Below are 14258 nucleotides of genomic sequence, written 5' to 3'. Positions count from 1 at the left end.
CTCACACTGCCCAAGGGCAGGCCGTGGCAGGGACAGTCCCCTCGAATTCCGACAGGCGCCAAGACCCAGTCCTACCCTATCTGGCCAGACAGCCCATACAGGACCTGGCAGACGCCCCTCCCCCCCAGGACAGCCCCACAGTGACAGGGGCAGTAACCAACCCCCCACACCATCACCATGGTGGATAAATGAATCTTTAAAAACACACACTTTGGGGTGCTGTGGCGGGTCTTCAACATGCAAGTCCCCCAGCTCAGAAGTGAATAAACACACTTGCTATGATGTTACATTATATTACATCATGTGACCATAAATGCATGTGCATTGCTCTTGTTATGCAGTTGAGTGTAGGAGCTGTCCAAAGCCCAGCACATTGGCGTAATCCCTACAACAAGCACTTTCATGGCTGTGTGGAAAACCTGTCTTATAATGACATCAACCTGATAGACGTGGCTAAAAACAACAATCCCCAAGTCACTGTGGTGGTAAGTTGCCATCTTTTGCACACCTATATTTGCTAAAACTCTAAAACTGTGATGCCCTCACATGGTTATTCATCCTTGCAAAATCTTGTATGTAGTGTTATGGTTAGTACTTTATTAGATTAAAAATGTATTGTGTTCACCAGTACCATCTTAGTTGTGTACATTCTGTAATTGTAGAATCAGGTGTTACGCTGATCAGGAACGTTCAAAGTTGATGGCTTTTGCCCAAATACTTCGGACTGCATTACAGTAAAACTGATATCTGTCTCAGAGCCCTTCATAAATTAATAATAGATAATAATAGAATAGTTCTCCCTCGCTTCTTTCCTTTCCTTTTCAGGGCAATGTGACTTTTTCTTGTGCCGAGCCAGTTGCAGTGGCTGTAACATTCACTGACTCCCAAAGCTTCCTACAGTTGCCAGGACACACAACGGGGTCATCTGGGCTTGTCATTCTTGCTTTACAATTCCGGACATGGAACGAGGAGGGACTACTGCTCACCTTTAACCTTCTGCAGCAGCACAGAATTTTCTGGCTGTATCTGAGCGAAGCCAGACTCTGCCTGCAGATCAATGACACTGGAAGGGCTCTCCTAGAGCTCAGTACAGGTTGGTCACATTCTATCCTCCTTTTTTGATTAGATTCGACGAGATTGGTTGATCTTTAGTCTTCTAAAGATCTTTTCATCATTAGTCATAGGTCATAGGTCTATTCTTTTACACATTATTCCAGAATGGATGCATCCTTTTCATGATGAGTGAACTGTGTATAAAATCTTTTTTTTATCCTTTTAAGAAAAATAATTCCATTGATTGTGTTTCAGAAAACTCATGTTATAGATTTAGGAAATTTTACACGGGGCAAACCAAGAGCAGAACAAAGTTTTAAATCCTTATTTTCATGCTGGTGCGTGTGTATGGGTGCGTGTGCTGTCAGGCTCAGGACTGAACGACGGTCAGTGGCATTCAGTGGAGCTCAGCTGTGGACAAGATCATCTGAGCATCTCAGTGGACAAAGATGAAGGAGCCACTGTTAACAATGCAGGTGTCCCACATCCTGATGGTCCATTATTCTTTGGCGGTAAGAAAATACGAACACAGCATTTTTTCAAAAATATTTCAAGGTACTTATTTTTCATTGTCTGCTACAATAACTGAGTTTCTATTTGTTTGTTCCACTTTTTAATGTCAACAGTGCTTTGGTTTCAGTATAACCAGAATAATTGCATACAGTGCAGAAGTTCAGAAGACAGAATGCAGATAGTGAGACCTGATTAAATGATAGCTTACATTTACCATTTTCTGCAGCAGTAATTCACTTTCATTGTTATCAATGTGCCTGCCACTATTTTAAATGAAATGGGAATTATTATCTTTTTAATGGTTACCTCTTAGCTGGAAATGACACAAAAAAGGAGCAGGAGCCAGGTTCGCATTGCCAGCAGTCAGTCAACCCTGTTCCTGGTGAACGCTGGCCTCCACTAAGGCTGCCCTTGCACCGTTTTTTTTATCTAGCCGAACTATTTGACATGCTCAGGTGTGCGTTTGGGACGCACAGTGGCTGAGTGTTTAGCATGTTCGCCACACAGTCAGGAGATCGGGAAGACCCGAGATAGAATCTCCGCTTGGGCATCTCTGTGTGGAGTTTGCATGTTCTCCCCGTGTGTGGGTTTTCTCCGGGTACTCCGGTTTCCTCCCACATTCCTAAAACATGCATGTTAGGTTAATTGGCGACTCTAAATTGTCCATAGGTATGAATGTGAGCGTGAATGATTGTTTGTCTATGTGTGCCCTGCGATTGGCTGGACTCGCCCAAAGCCAGAGATAGGGAGATAGGCTGCGGCAAACCCCGGGACCCCAAAGGATAAGCGGCATAGAAAAGGTGGTGTTTGACTTAATAACGTTAACTCATTAACTCATTGCACATTTCACAATATAATCTAAGTTGACTTCTCAGCAATCAAAATCAAAACATGGTGCACTGTAAGAATATAGCATGGAGTGTAATGATACAGTAATCTCATTTGCATAAATGATGAAAACAGCACACAAGAAAGCTCCTGCCGTCACTCTCTTTGAGCAGCATACAGTAAATTTAAAGTGCTAATAAACAATGAATCATCTCTCCCTTCTTTTCTGCTGGGAGCTGTCAAACGGCACCTAATGGCCTGACTGTAATTAGAGTAATGTAGTGCCTGTAGCTAGAATAGCAATGACTCTTTGGCTGATGACTACCCTCAGCCTTGTGAATTAATATCTGATAGATGCACAGATACACATTAGATGTTTACCCTGTGGTGGTGGATAAAGTTTGAAGATAATGAAGGACAAAACCACGGTAAACATAAACTAAATAAAACAGGAAATATTGTGTTTGTTGACTGACAGTCTCATGTCATCCCACTAGACATTGTCTCTATTTTTCATGCATTCCAATACACAGCTGAATGAAAGCACAATTACAAGTAGTAGCACCATCCGGTTGATACTAGTAGTGTAGAAAGGGCAGAATGGCTGCCAACTGTTTCATAGGGAGATATTAAGTTCTTTTAATTCAAGAAGGGCTGTCTGCAGTGATAAGGCCGGCAGGCTACTCTTACACTAGCTTTGATCAGGATAAATGCAAACTCCTATTTTTTACATTATCACTGTAAGGTTGTCTGATGTTTTTCATAATTTATTCCTTCTATAAGATGTAATTTACTGCATTGATCTGCGTCTAGACAGCCAGAAAAAAATAAACCAACACATGGGGATATTTCTATTAGCTGAGCTAAAGCACATTAAATGTTAGTAATAATTACATTTTTTTGTCAGGGGTCCAACCTAAATCCATTATCACACCATGGATTTTGCCATACACTCTGGTTTGCCTCTGATGTGTTAGAGCTAATAGAGAATAATTAGCCGGACTAAACAAAAAAATTACATTATTAGAGTATTAGAGTTTGAATTACTATGAGAGTAAAGGAACGGTCCACCCCTAGAATAATAGTGGCACCCTGGGGGCAGCGTGGCTAGGTGGTAGAGTGGTTGACTCCCAACCTGAAAGTTGCAGGTTTGGTCCTCCGTCCTCCCACGATTGTGTCAAAGTATCCTTGGGCAAGATACTCAACCCCCTGTTGCTCCTGATGCTGCGTTATCGGTAGGTAAATGTGCTAACAGTGTCAAAGCGCAAGAATGAAGCTGCTAACTAACAAACCGATAGGCAAACAATCACAAATACGTGCCACACTTTTTTTTAACAATTCCGCTTAGGCTGCATGAGGTCTGTGCTCTACTAAGTGTCATTGTAATTATTTCTGGTAAATAATGTATTGCTAAATAATGGTGGCCTAAAACATTTGTGTTATATATTCTATGTACGGATTGATATGTACAAATAAGAATTTCAAGGGGGCATACAGAAATAGGTAATATTTTCCATTTTTAATCAGTACTGTGTAACATTTGTGTGAATTGTCTTTTTTTTTTTTTAAGATTGTCTTTCCCACATTCACAAAATTATGCACCAAGAAGCTTCTCAGGACAACACTCACTGAGAAATTTAATCAGCATGTTTCAGCTTTGAGTACTGCCTTTTTAAGACTCTCAGATAGCTGATGGAAATTAGTCCGATTTTGTGGTAATTACGCAGCTACGAGAGAACAGTATAAAGTGGAAGTCAAATATTAACTGGATTGCCATGCATGTTGTTCCTCAGGCTGTCCTCCACTGGGTGGTAATCACACGTGTAGGAACCCCTTTAGAGTGTTCCAGGGTTGTATGCGCCTCTTGACTCTGGATGAGCAACCTGTGGACTTCATCAATTTGCTGCCGGGAAAATATAGCCACTTGCAGATTGATACGTGTGACATTATTGACAGGTAAGTCTCCAAAATGAAAATATTGCACTAACCTTGCAAAATCAAGCCACAATACACTGGTTATCCTGTTTTTGATATTTGCTTCCACAGGCATTTTGACACCTCTTGAATAAGTAGTAATTACTTCATTATAATGTCTTCTAACGTTATTCAAAAAATTAAATAAAATGCTGACTTTCTCCTATATAATAAAGCTCAATAATCCATCCATCCATCCATCCATCCATCCATCCATCCATCCATCCATCCATCCATCCATCCATCCATCCATCCATCTTCTATGCCGCTTATCCTCATTAGGGTTGCGGGGGTATGCTGGAGCCTATCCCAGCTGACTTTGGGAGCAGGGTACACCCTGGACTGGTCGCCAGCCAATCACAGGGCACATATAGACTAACAACCATTCACACTCACATTCATACCTATGGACAATTTAGAGTCATCAATTAACCTAACATGCATGTTTTTGAAATGTGGGAGGAAGCCGTAGTGCCCGGAGAAAACTCACGCACGCACGGGGAGAACATGCAAACTTGACACAGAAATGTTAAGTTAACCTAATGTGTAAATGACGAGTGAAGTGCGGCACAGGCGTGCGTACAGATGTGGTTACTTTTAAGATAAAATTGTCTCTGGATAAATATGACATATGACATATAATGTCGGTTGCAACTTCTCAGCTACTCCTGTTTACTCACACATTTTGCACTTTGGTGCAGCTGATTGTGTTTCAGAATCAGCACCATGGAGAGCACCATATCCTGGTGCCAAACAGCGCTCCCTCAGTTATCCTTATTTACAATACAATTGTACAGCAGTCTTAGCCGAACACTCAGTCATGGAGAAGTCAGGAGTCCCGTGAATTAAAATAATGTAGTATTCTGTCCTGTTGCATTACACTGTAATCTGATCGGCTTGTCCAAAGCCTCAGGAGTTTTAACGAAAACAAAAACTTGCCTTGGGATTGGCTTCAGAGCAACTGCTGCTTCTTTTTTTGCCAATTTGAAGACAACACCAATGTCGTCGTCTATTACTAATGTTGAAATGACAGTAGACTCCACCAATAATGTAATAATTGCCTACCATAAACAATGGAAGAGTGCAAAATTTAAATGATATGTAACTGTTTTTTTTCTTCTCATAGTACAAATAAAGAGAAATGTTATTTAAGTATTTATTTGGGTTCTTTACAGGTAACAGGGCTGCTTATATTTCATAACTGTAAAACATGCAACAAGATATACATTCATTTATTAGTAGGAAAGGGAACATTTTTCAGCCATTTATTACTTAATAACATCTGCCACAATGTGACATTTGCACACAATAAATTAATGACATAGGTTTCCATGGTCATTTTTCCCCATTTTCCGCCAAGCTGTAGGCACATAGTCACTTTATTTCTAGGGATTCATTTCCGTTTCCAACTACAGTTGACATTCCAATCACTGTCACCATCCCATTGTGACTCTCCTCCGTCTCCACCAGGCTGTATATCACCTCCTCCTTTCCACCTTTCTCTGCTTCTCCCTGCAGTTTCCTTCACCCACCACCCACTCTTCTTCCCTGTGGTAATACATTTTTACCTGCAAGAATATATTTTGTGTTCACATCACTGGACTTTAGTTTGTTTCATACAAACAATATGTGAACTCAGAGGAAGTTGGAAAATGAACCTTAGCCATGATTGTTTCTGGGCAACAGGTGGTTGGTTATTTTGTTAGTATGTAGTCTTTGTTAAGTAAAAAAATATCAATTGTCAATTTCCATGAATCTTTGAGGAAGGGTAGCACATTTGCTGAGGATGATCTCAGAATGCAAATGGTAGCCACTTTGGTTTACAGTTTCCTGTAATATACGGTGATGGAGGTTTGTTGAGTGATATTATTAAATCTTAAACATCATTGGCGTTCCTCTTATCCCTCTGACAATCAATGTGTAGGTCTAGCTGTCTCAGCAGGTCCTGTAACATTATGAGAGCCATGACTCACCCCTGCCGCCACCTGTCCTCACTGCTGCCATCTGGCAGGTGCTTGGGAGCCCTGAAGACCTGCATTTCCAGAGTTTGACAGTAGTTTCTCCCCTGCAGCCATCAGTGAAATAGTTTCACACCTCACTCCTTTTAATGTGCTTTACTAACATTTTGGATATACTGAATAATGTATAATTCAGCAGACACTATTTTTATACACCAGTTTTTTTTTTATATGGCTCTGTGAAGTGTATAAATGTAAGGGTGAATGCTGTATAGCAGGGATGTGCCAACTTTACCTGCCCTGGGCCATATAAAGAAAAATTAAAAGTTCCATGTTTGATTTTATGTCTAGAATACTCCCAGAGGGTCAATCAAAATCAAGCTGCGGGCCCCCGGGCTAGGACAGATAACGCAATAAATGATGCTGTCAGGAACACAAAATGGCAAAATGCGTATTAACCTCTCAGCTGAACACCCAAAGAACCATTTGTATCCTTACATGCCACATATACAAAAAAAGAGTTTGACTTAAATTGCGAGAACCGCTATTCAGACCGCCTTCACTGCAGACGCTCTTTGTTGCAAGTGAGCACTTTGCTGTTGAAGCTGAATGATGAATGGAGATTTCCAGTACGATATCTGAGCAGAAGTGAGGAATGTGCGCAACACATTGTACCTGTGCTCAACTTAAAAAAATAAGTACTTTTTTATGTTTTAAGGTGCTTTTTATTCATCTTCTTCCTTTACAAGTGTACTTGTACATAAAAACAGCTGGGGTTTTTTTTTACAAAAATCCTTGAGAACCTTTTAGCAGTGGCAGGTGGTGCATTTGGTACCTGGACCTTCAGTGGGCCGGCAAGAATTTTTTTTCACCAGACACTGTGAGAGCCAGTATCTAAAATCAGTATAAAAAATTCAGTAAACATGCACCACTGCGGGATTTCCCATATAGAGGAACAGCCTCGCTAGCAATACTCCATACAGGCGTTTAGAGAGAAGGGAACTCCTGCATATTAAGTAAGAAAGTTTCGGCCACCGTAACATTGCTGTGACTACAATATTTTACCAATATAAGTGCCCTTATCTTCGGATACATAGTGTCTAACTATATAACTTTGCGTTAGTGACGACTTTCCCCCTGGACACCTGTGCTTGTAAACATGGCGCTCAGCCAAATTTGACAAGCATAACTAGAATGGCTCTGTGATTAAAGGTTCAGACAACTCCAAACATCATCTGAAGCAGTTCACAATCAATATTTATCTAATAAAATGACAAAAATATAAAATCTTTGAAGTAAAATACATCTACTGACCAGATCTTTCTCCTCAGTCAGCCATTGTGGGTGTAACTTATCCTGCAGAACAGTTTTGCTCTGATCAACCAATCAGGACAGAGGGCCTGCCTCTTTGCTCTGATCCGCCAATCACAACTTGGGGCCTGCAAGCTGGCTTTGAGGCAAGTCAGAAGCCGAATCAGAAGTCTGATTGGCGAAAAAAACAGCCCCATTGCTACTGTGTATGTGACAGCGACCTCGCCAGGATGTCCAGGAATTTGATTCTGAAGGCCCTGGGAAGAATACATCGATATGCCAACACACAGAAGCTAACATACAAAAATCTAACATACACATACACTACTGGGAGCATTGCAGCCAAGAAATACGCTACCAAATGAAGATAATAGACTGTTTGGAATAAATCAATATAATTTCATGGGACAAATACTAGTTTGAAATGTCGGCCAGTGCTACTGGCAGTGGTTAGGCATGCAGAGAAGGCTTTGCTGGCCCTGGCTGCATACCACTGCTTTTTAGAGAACATTTGACAGACTTTTGTCTCCACTCTTTGCCTCTCAGATGCTCTCCCAGTCATTGTGAACATGGAGGAAAATGTACTCAATCATGGAGTGCCTTCCATTGTGAATGCTCCAACACTGGCTACAGAGGGGCCACCTGCCACAGCTGTAAGTGACTTACATCTGCTAATGAACATTTAAGCACGAGGTGGACGTGATTTCACTATCACCAGACAATATTGTCAATATATTTGTGATTTTCATTCATTCTAGCATCCGAACTTACTGGAACGTTGGTTTCACATCATTGCTGCAAGACTTTTACTTATTATTAGATAGACCGATATAATGTACTATGTCTAATAATTATATATGCTGCAAATCACTAATAAAGAATCAAAACACTAAAGTATGTATGATGGATACAGATCATTTTAAATTACATAATATATGTTTATTTCATTCTGTTTAGTTATTACAACTTTTTCGTTAGTTTCTGGTGGTCAAAGCCCAAAATGACTCATTACTACATTACTGTGGCATGGACTACTACTGGGGTAAATGGCAGTAAATGGTAGCAGAATAAAAGTCTAATGTGAGTTTTCCCTAGAGACATATTTTTTTATATTAGATCATTTATCAAAAGCTGCAGTATTTTGCTTTCTGCTAACTCAGGAGCTGGGAAACATCCTGTTGTGATAAGATTCAGCAAACAGGATTAGCATTACGGCAGGGCAATCTGCAAATTAGATGTACTGTAAATATAAAATGTACATCTTAACATCTGGGACTGATCATTATGCGTACCTGTAATAAATATAAATCTATCTGATCAAAATCAGCTTCAGTGCAATTGAGTTCCTCAGTTTTTTCTTCTCAAATTGCATAAGCAAAAACTGTCACTGATGTGTGTGTGCGTATGTGTGTGTGTTAGAGGGAAAATGTTGCCCAGTTATCTGCTGGGGTTTTCCCTTTTTATCTCAAACAAATATGTATCGGTGTTGAAATGTTACACACTTGTGCCTTTCATGACAGAATGCATGGATTTGATTCCTGGCTTGGGTTGCATAGGAAGGACATCAGGCGTAAAAACTAAGTCAAAATACAAGCATACAAGCCTATTCAAGAGTCATATTGTATATTGAGTACGATAAATTTGTACATGTCGGCAGGTCAACACATTGAAAGTACTCCTACCTCTCACGCCTCCCCTTGACAGTTCACCACACCTCCCCCAAGGGGGCCTGCCCCATTATTTGAGAAGCATTGAATTAATTTGAGATGAGGCAGCCCCAAGCCTATGTCGTGGCCAAGTCTGCGTGCAATTGGTGTGTGCCGCATATGCTGCCGATTTAAAGTTTGCAGAATTACTGCTTGTACATTCTGACTTTCCACAGTCTTGTTAATATCTTTAAGGAATGTTAGTGACGTGTTTAGTCTTGCTGACAGGACATAAAACCGTGGTGAGAATGGACAGGTTAAGACAGCTGCTGCAACAGTGTCTGTGGAAAGGTCATTCTCAGCATTGAAAAGGCATACAGTTGGCGTAAAACAAACCCAAGACGACTTGTTGGCTGTATTAAATTGAGGAAAAATCTGATTTAGCAGATTAGAAAATAAACCAAAAATCTGTAAGACTATACAGTATACTTTTATTTGTACTGAATGTGTATGAACTGCGGTATTGAAGATTTAGAAGGTGCAGCATAAGTTCACAAAGGACTCTGGATAAGCCTACGTCTGCCCTCGCCATTAGCTTGTTGATGAACTTTGATACTTGACCACTGAGTGAACAGGGGTCAAACTCAGATTGTGCTTCATTCACCAATTATGTTGGTTAAAATGACAAGATTGTATATCTTGTATATAAGTGTTGAAAATTTCAGGATAAATAATAAGAAAGATACAAAGTCGGGGGGTAGAGTGGGATGTAATGTCTAGTTCGGCCCACAACCTAAAATAGGCTTTAAGTTTTGGCCCCCTGTGCAATTGAGTTTGTCACCCCTGATTTAGTGTTTATTAGGCGAGGAGAAAAATATATTCAATTATACATTTTACAGACATATTTGTTCCCATGCATTTTTAAAGAAGAATGTGGAAAAATGCATGGCATTTTCTTAACAAATTTTTACACACATCTAAATAGGTTATAACTTAGCAAATTATGTTAATAATGAATTAATAATATTCTTCCTCATTGGATCAACCTATACTCAGAAGCCTGGTAAAGTCTGATGAAGTAGAACTGTATGCATATACACAAGTCTTATGGGGCCATTTATAAACAACTGCAGTTATTATACCAAGAACAAATTCCAAAAGCAAATAATTATAAGTAATTATGCATTGTCACCACCTTGCCAAGAAGAAAACCCAAACTGTAAGATAATAGCAGGTGCTTAAAATGATTTTTTTCTGTTTTATTTTTTTTACTACAGCAAGATATGAACAGTCATGTGAGGCATACAAACATAAAGGAATCGCATCGGGACATTATTATGTGGATGTGGACGGCAGTGGACCAATCAAACCTCAGCTCATATATTGTAACATGACAGGTAACATGCACATGCACAGAAACACACTCACTTAACATACTGAATGACACAATCAGGTATTCAAACAATTTCACTGTACTCATTGGTACATTAACTATTTTTTACATTAATGAAATAAAGTGTAATTTACTGATATTTTACAGTATTGTGTACTATTAAAGAATTACTACCTTGCTCTACTTATTCCATTGAAACTATTACAATAATGTTCCCATCTGATCACTTAAGACAGGGCATGGATGGTGATTGACCACAATAATACAGAACTGACTGCGCTGCATCCATCCCCTGAGAGAAGGCAACAGGAGGTTCATTTCCACTATGCTTCAGAAGAGGAGGAGTTAGCAGTGATCCTCAGCCAGTCAGAGCATTGTGAACAGGAACTGTATTACCATTGTAGGAAGTCCCGCCTCCACCACAAACCAGGTGAAAATGTAAAAAGTTCACACTTCATGGCTTGATGTTAAAACGTGACGATATTTCTTGTTTAGAAAAAAGCTGTCCCGCGAGAGCAGTGCAGCCAGAAGCCAATCAGACTGTGAACTATGGTACCGCTAGTATAGATGAGAATACATCTAATATGGAAGTGACGGTGCACGAGGCATTATTGGAACCGTAGATTTAGCCTTACGCACACTATTAACCTTGCAATCCAACCTACTTTGGTGTTTCTAGCATCAGCGAGTGACATGTGGCTGCTTTTTTCCATTGGAGTGTATGTCAATGGGACATAAACTTACAGAAATGTATGTATTTCCATAACATTAAACCATACATAGATGCTCATGGTAAAGAACACATTTATTACAACAATCATAAATCAAAGAGCCCTCTGTTTGGGAATACATTTTCATTTATTTTAACACAAGATTGGGAAAGACTGGTAAAAATAGACAACTATATATGACAAGACACTGTTGTGATATTAATGTTATACACATTGCAATAGGTAGACCTGCATAACTTAATGATATATAGTACAACAGCTGTTGTAATTTGCAACGCAATACTAATATTTGCATGATGCAGGTCTATTCAGTGTCTTGGGAAATAAGTGAAATAAATCCCTGTACATGTAAAATGCCTTGTCGTAAGGGTGTGTATGTTTCAGACGGTGCACTGCTAAGCTGGTGGCTTGGAGAACAAGATCCTGGACAGGTCCAAACACATTGGGATGGTGCTCTGCCAGGCAATGGACTGTGCTCTTGCGGCCCGCACAATAATTGTCTGAATTCAAATCTCCAGTGCAACTGTGATGCTGACAACGACCAATGGTATTTGTATAATACACTAATCTCTCGTTTATCGCAATCAATTAGTTAATTACAGCCCTCTAGACATGAAATAACAACCCTGTAGTCACCTTTACACTTGTTTTACACTATATAGTAGACATAATAAGAGTGAATACGCCATTTTAGACATAAATAAGACTCTTGCTCATGTGTGTTGCTATAAATGTTTTGCCTAGGGTGACGTCGCGGCTTGACAATTGAGATTTAGCTTGGCATAGGTTAAGGCCGCAACAGCAGGCTGTGTTTTTATTAGGGATTTGTGATAGGGATTACTGTGCCTGTTCAGAGATAATTCAAACCTGCAATAAAACCTTTTTATGCTTAAAAATGCTTAATTTAGGCAAAATAAGATGTAAAATTTGCTTAACTAGGCATCATTTTTTACGAATAACAGGGCGTGTTCAACCACAAAACAGTATGATTTATTCATTAATATATTTGTGATAAACCCTGATCACGCACTATCACACTCTAACTAGCTATGTTCAGGTTAACTGGTTTTGTGGGGGGTGTTTTGTCTTATCGCACGTGTCAAACTCGTGCCACGGAGGGCCGAGACATTGCAGGGTTTTTTCCAGTGGGTCACTAAAGCTTGGTGATTTTAATGATCAACACCTCCTTTAATTTGAGGAAAGGAGCTTAACAATTAAAATCACCCTGGAGAAACTGGTTGGAGCAAAAACCTGCAGTGTTTCGGCCCTCCATGGCACCAGTTTGACACTCCTATTCCCCCTTGTGTGGCACAGTGCATGTATGCATATACAGTCAAACCTGTCTTAGCAGCCACCTGTCTATAACGGCCACTTGCCTATAGTGGCCACTGAAAAATCCCCCGCAGAAAATGAGTGTTGTAGACCATGTGTATAGCGGTCACCTGTCTAACGTGGCCAGCAGCCACCCATTTTGTATCCCTTGGTCAATATCTGACCGCATATAGCGGCCAAAATACCGACTAAAGCAGAAGCTTCATGCACGAAAAAGTTTCGTTTTTAAGCAATGAAGCCGTCGTGTGTAGACTTTAATTACTGAGTCCTAGCTCAGTCACAATCATTCACAAGATTCACACAAACTGTCAGTTGTTCCACATAAAAAAAGCTGTCTTCTTACTTTGCAATACCACCCTGAAAAGATTCAATGACGGCCAAAACGGTAATCTTCCCACTTTGCAATGCCGCCATGAATAGATTCTAAAATGGCCAAAAAACCTGAATAAAACATCTAAAATTTCACTTACCGGTAATTGCCGACTACTGTAATTAGAGATTAGAAGCCCATTCAATAAGAAAGGAGCGATGGTATTATTAGTTTACTACGATCTTCACACCTCCTCCGCACTGTATTGTTCACGTACACGCCCCTTCGTGACTGCTTCACGCGTATCCTGTTAGATCCCATTCCTCAGGCTCGTTCACTAAAATTTTTATTTTTTGCTTTTAAAATCGTGTTTAAAAAAAAATCAAAGATGGAAATTAATTTTTTAAAAATATTTCTACGCTACTTATATTTTTATAATTTTATTATCTTCGTTGATTGACATAACAAAAGACAAATCTAGCACAGCTTCTAGTCACAGACATGTTAATATGTGCGTGCACAAATTCAAAATGGCCGCCAACCTGCCTATATTGGCCACCTGTCTGTCGGGGCCACTTTTGCCGTTTCCCTTCAGCAGCCGCTATAGACAGGTTTGACTGTATAAGCATATTTGTACCAGAGAAAAAATAAAGTAAAAAAAAAAGATAAAAGGTATATTAAAATAAAATGTAAAGACGTGCAACAAAGTCTACAGCAATATGTATAGGGAACACAAACAATAACAATGGCCCTCAAAACAACTGAATAAATGAATATGAATAATATTATCTTTTCTTCTTGTGGCCATTCTTTTGCTTCTCTTTTCACCTCCCCCCAGGACTAAGGACTCAAGTCTCCTCACCCTGAAGGAGACTCTCCCACTTCCGTCTCTTGTCCTCAGCGGCATAGGGCCAGGGTCAGAGGCTGCCTACAAAGTGGGACCTCTACGTTGTCATGGCGACAGTAGGTTGTTTTTCTTTACACGGTTTCAAAATATGTACTGTATTTATTTAAACCATTGTACGTTAAAACATACACCAATCTTCAACCGCGCATGTAAACACAGGAACACATACACAACAATGAACAAGCGGCAGTGCGCAATGATACGAACGGAGAGAAAATAACGCAGACAGAATGAGAAGTCTGACTTTTTTGTGGGCAACGGTTTTGGGATGCAAATGTATTACTCTTTTATACGCATATTGT

The 14258-nt window shown here is 39.9% G+C and overlaps 1 protein-coding gene across 2 annotated transcripts in view; it reads left to right on the top strand.

Annotated features, from left to right (window-relative positions):
* Positions 1 to 14258, top strand: part of LOC129188993 (contactin-associated protein-like 4) — an 84986-nt gene that overhangs the window by 52307 nt on the left and 18421 nt on the right. For both annotated transcript variants that reach the window (XM_054790190.1, XM_054790189.1), the window contains exons 7-15: positions 342 to 485; positions 826 to 1093; positions 1422 to 1565; positions 4188 to 4350; positions 8184 to 8290; positions 10561 to 10680; positions 10909 to 11106; positions 11792 to 11954; positions 13888 to 14012. In XM_054790190.1, coding sequence (XP_054646165.1) covers positions 342 to 485; positions 826 to 1093; positions 1422 to 1565; positions 4188 to 4350; positions 8184 to 8290; positions 10561 to 10680; positions 10909 to 11106; positions 11792 to 11954; positions 13888 to 14012 — 1432 coding nt within the window. The remainder of the gene's footprint in view (positions 1 to 341; positions 486 to 825; positions 1094 to 1421; positions 1566 to 4187; positions 4351 to 8183; positions 8291 to 10560; positions 10681 to 10908; positions 11107 to 11791; positions 11955 to 13887; positions 14013 to 14258) is intronic.

Source organism: Dunckerocampus dactyliophorus, chromosome 10 (assembly GCF_027744805.1).
Source record: "Dunckerocampus dactyliophorus isolate RoL2022-P2 chromosome 10, RoL_Ddac_1.1, whole genome shotgun sequence".
Taxonomy (NCBI): Eukaryota; Metazoa; Chordata; class Actinopteri; order Syngnathiformes; family Syngnathidae; genus Dunckerocampus; species Dunckerocampus dactyliophorus.
This window is presented reverse-complemented; position numbering and strand designations above follow the sequence as displayed.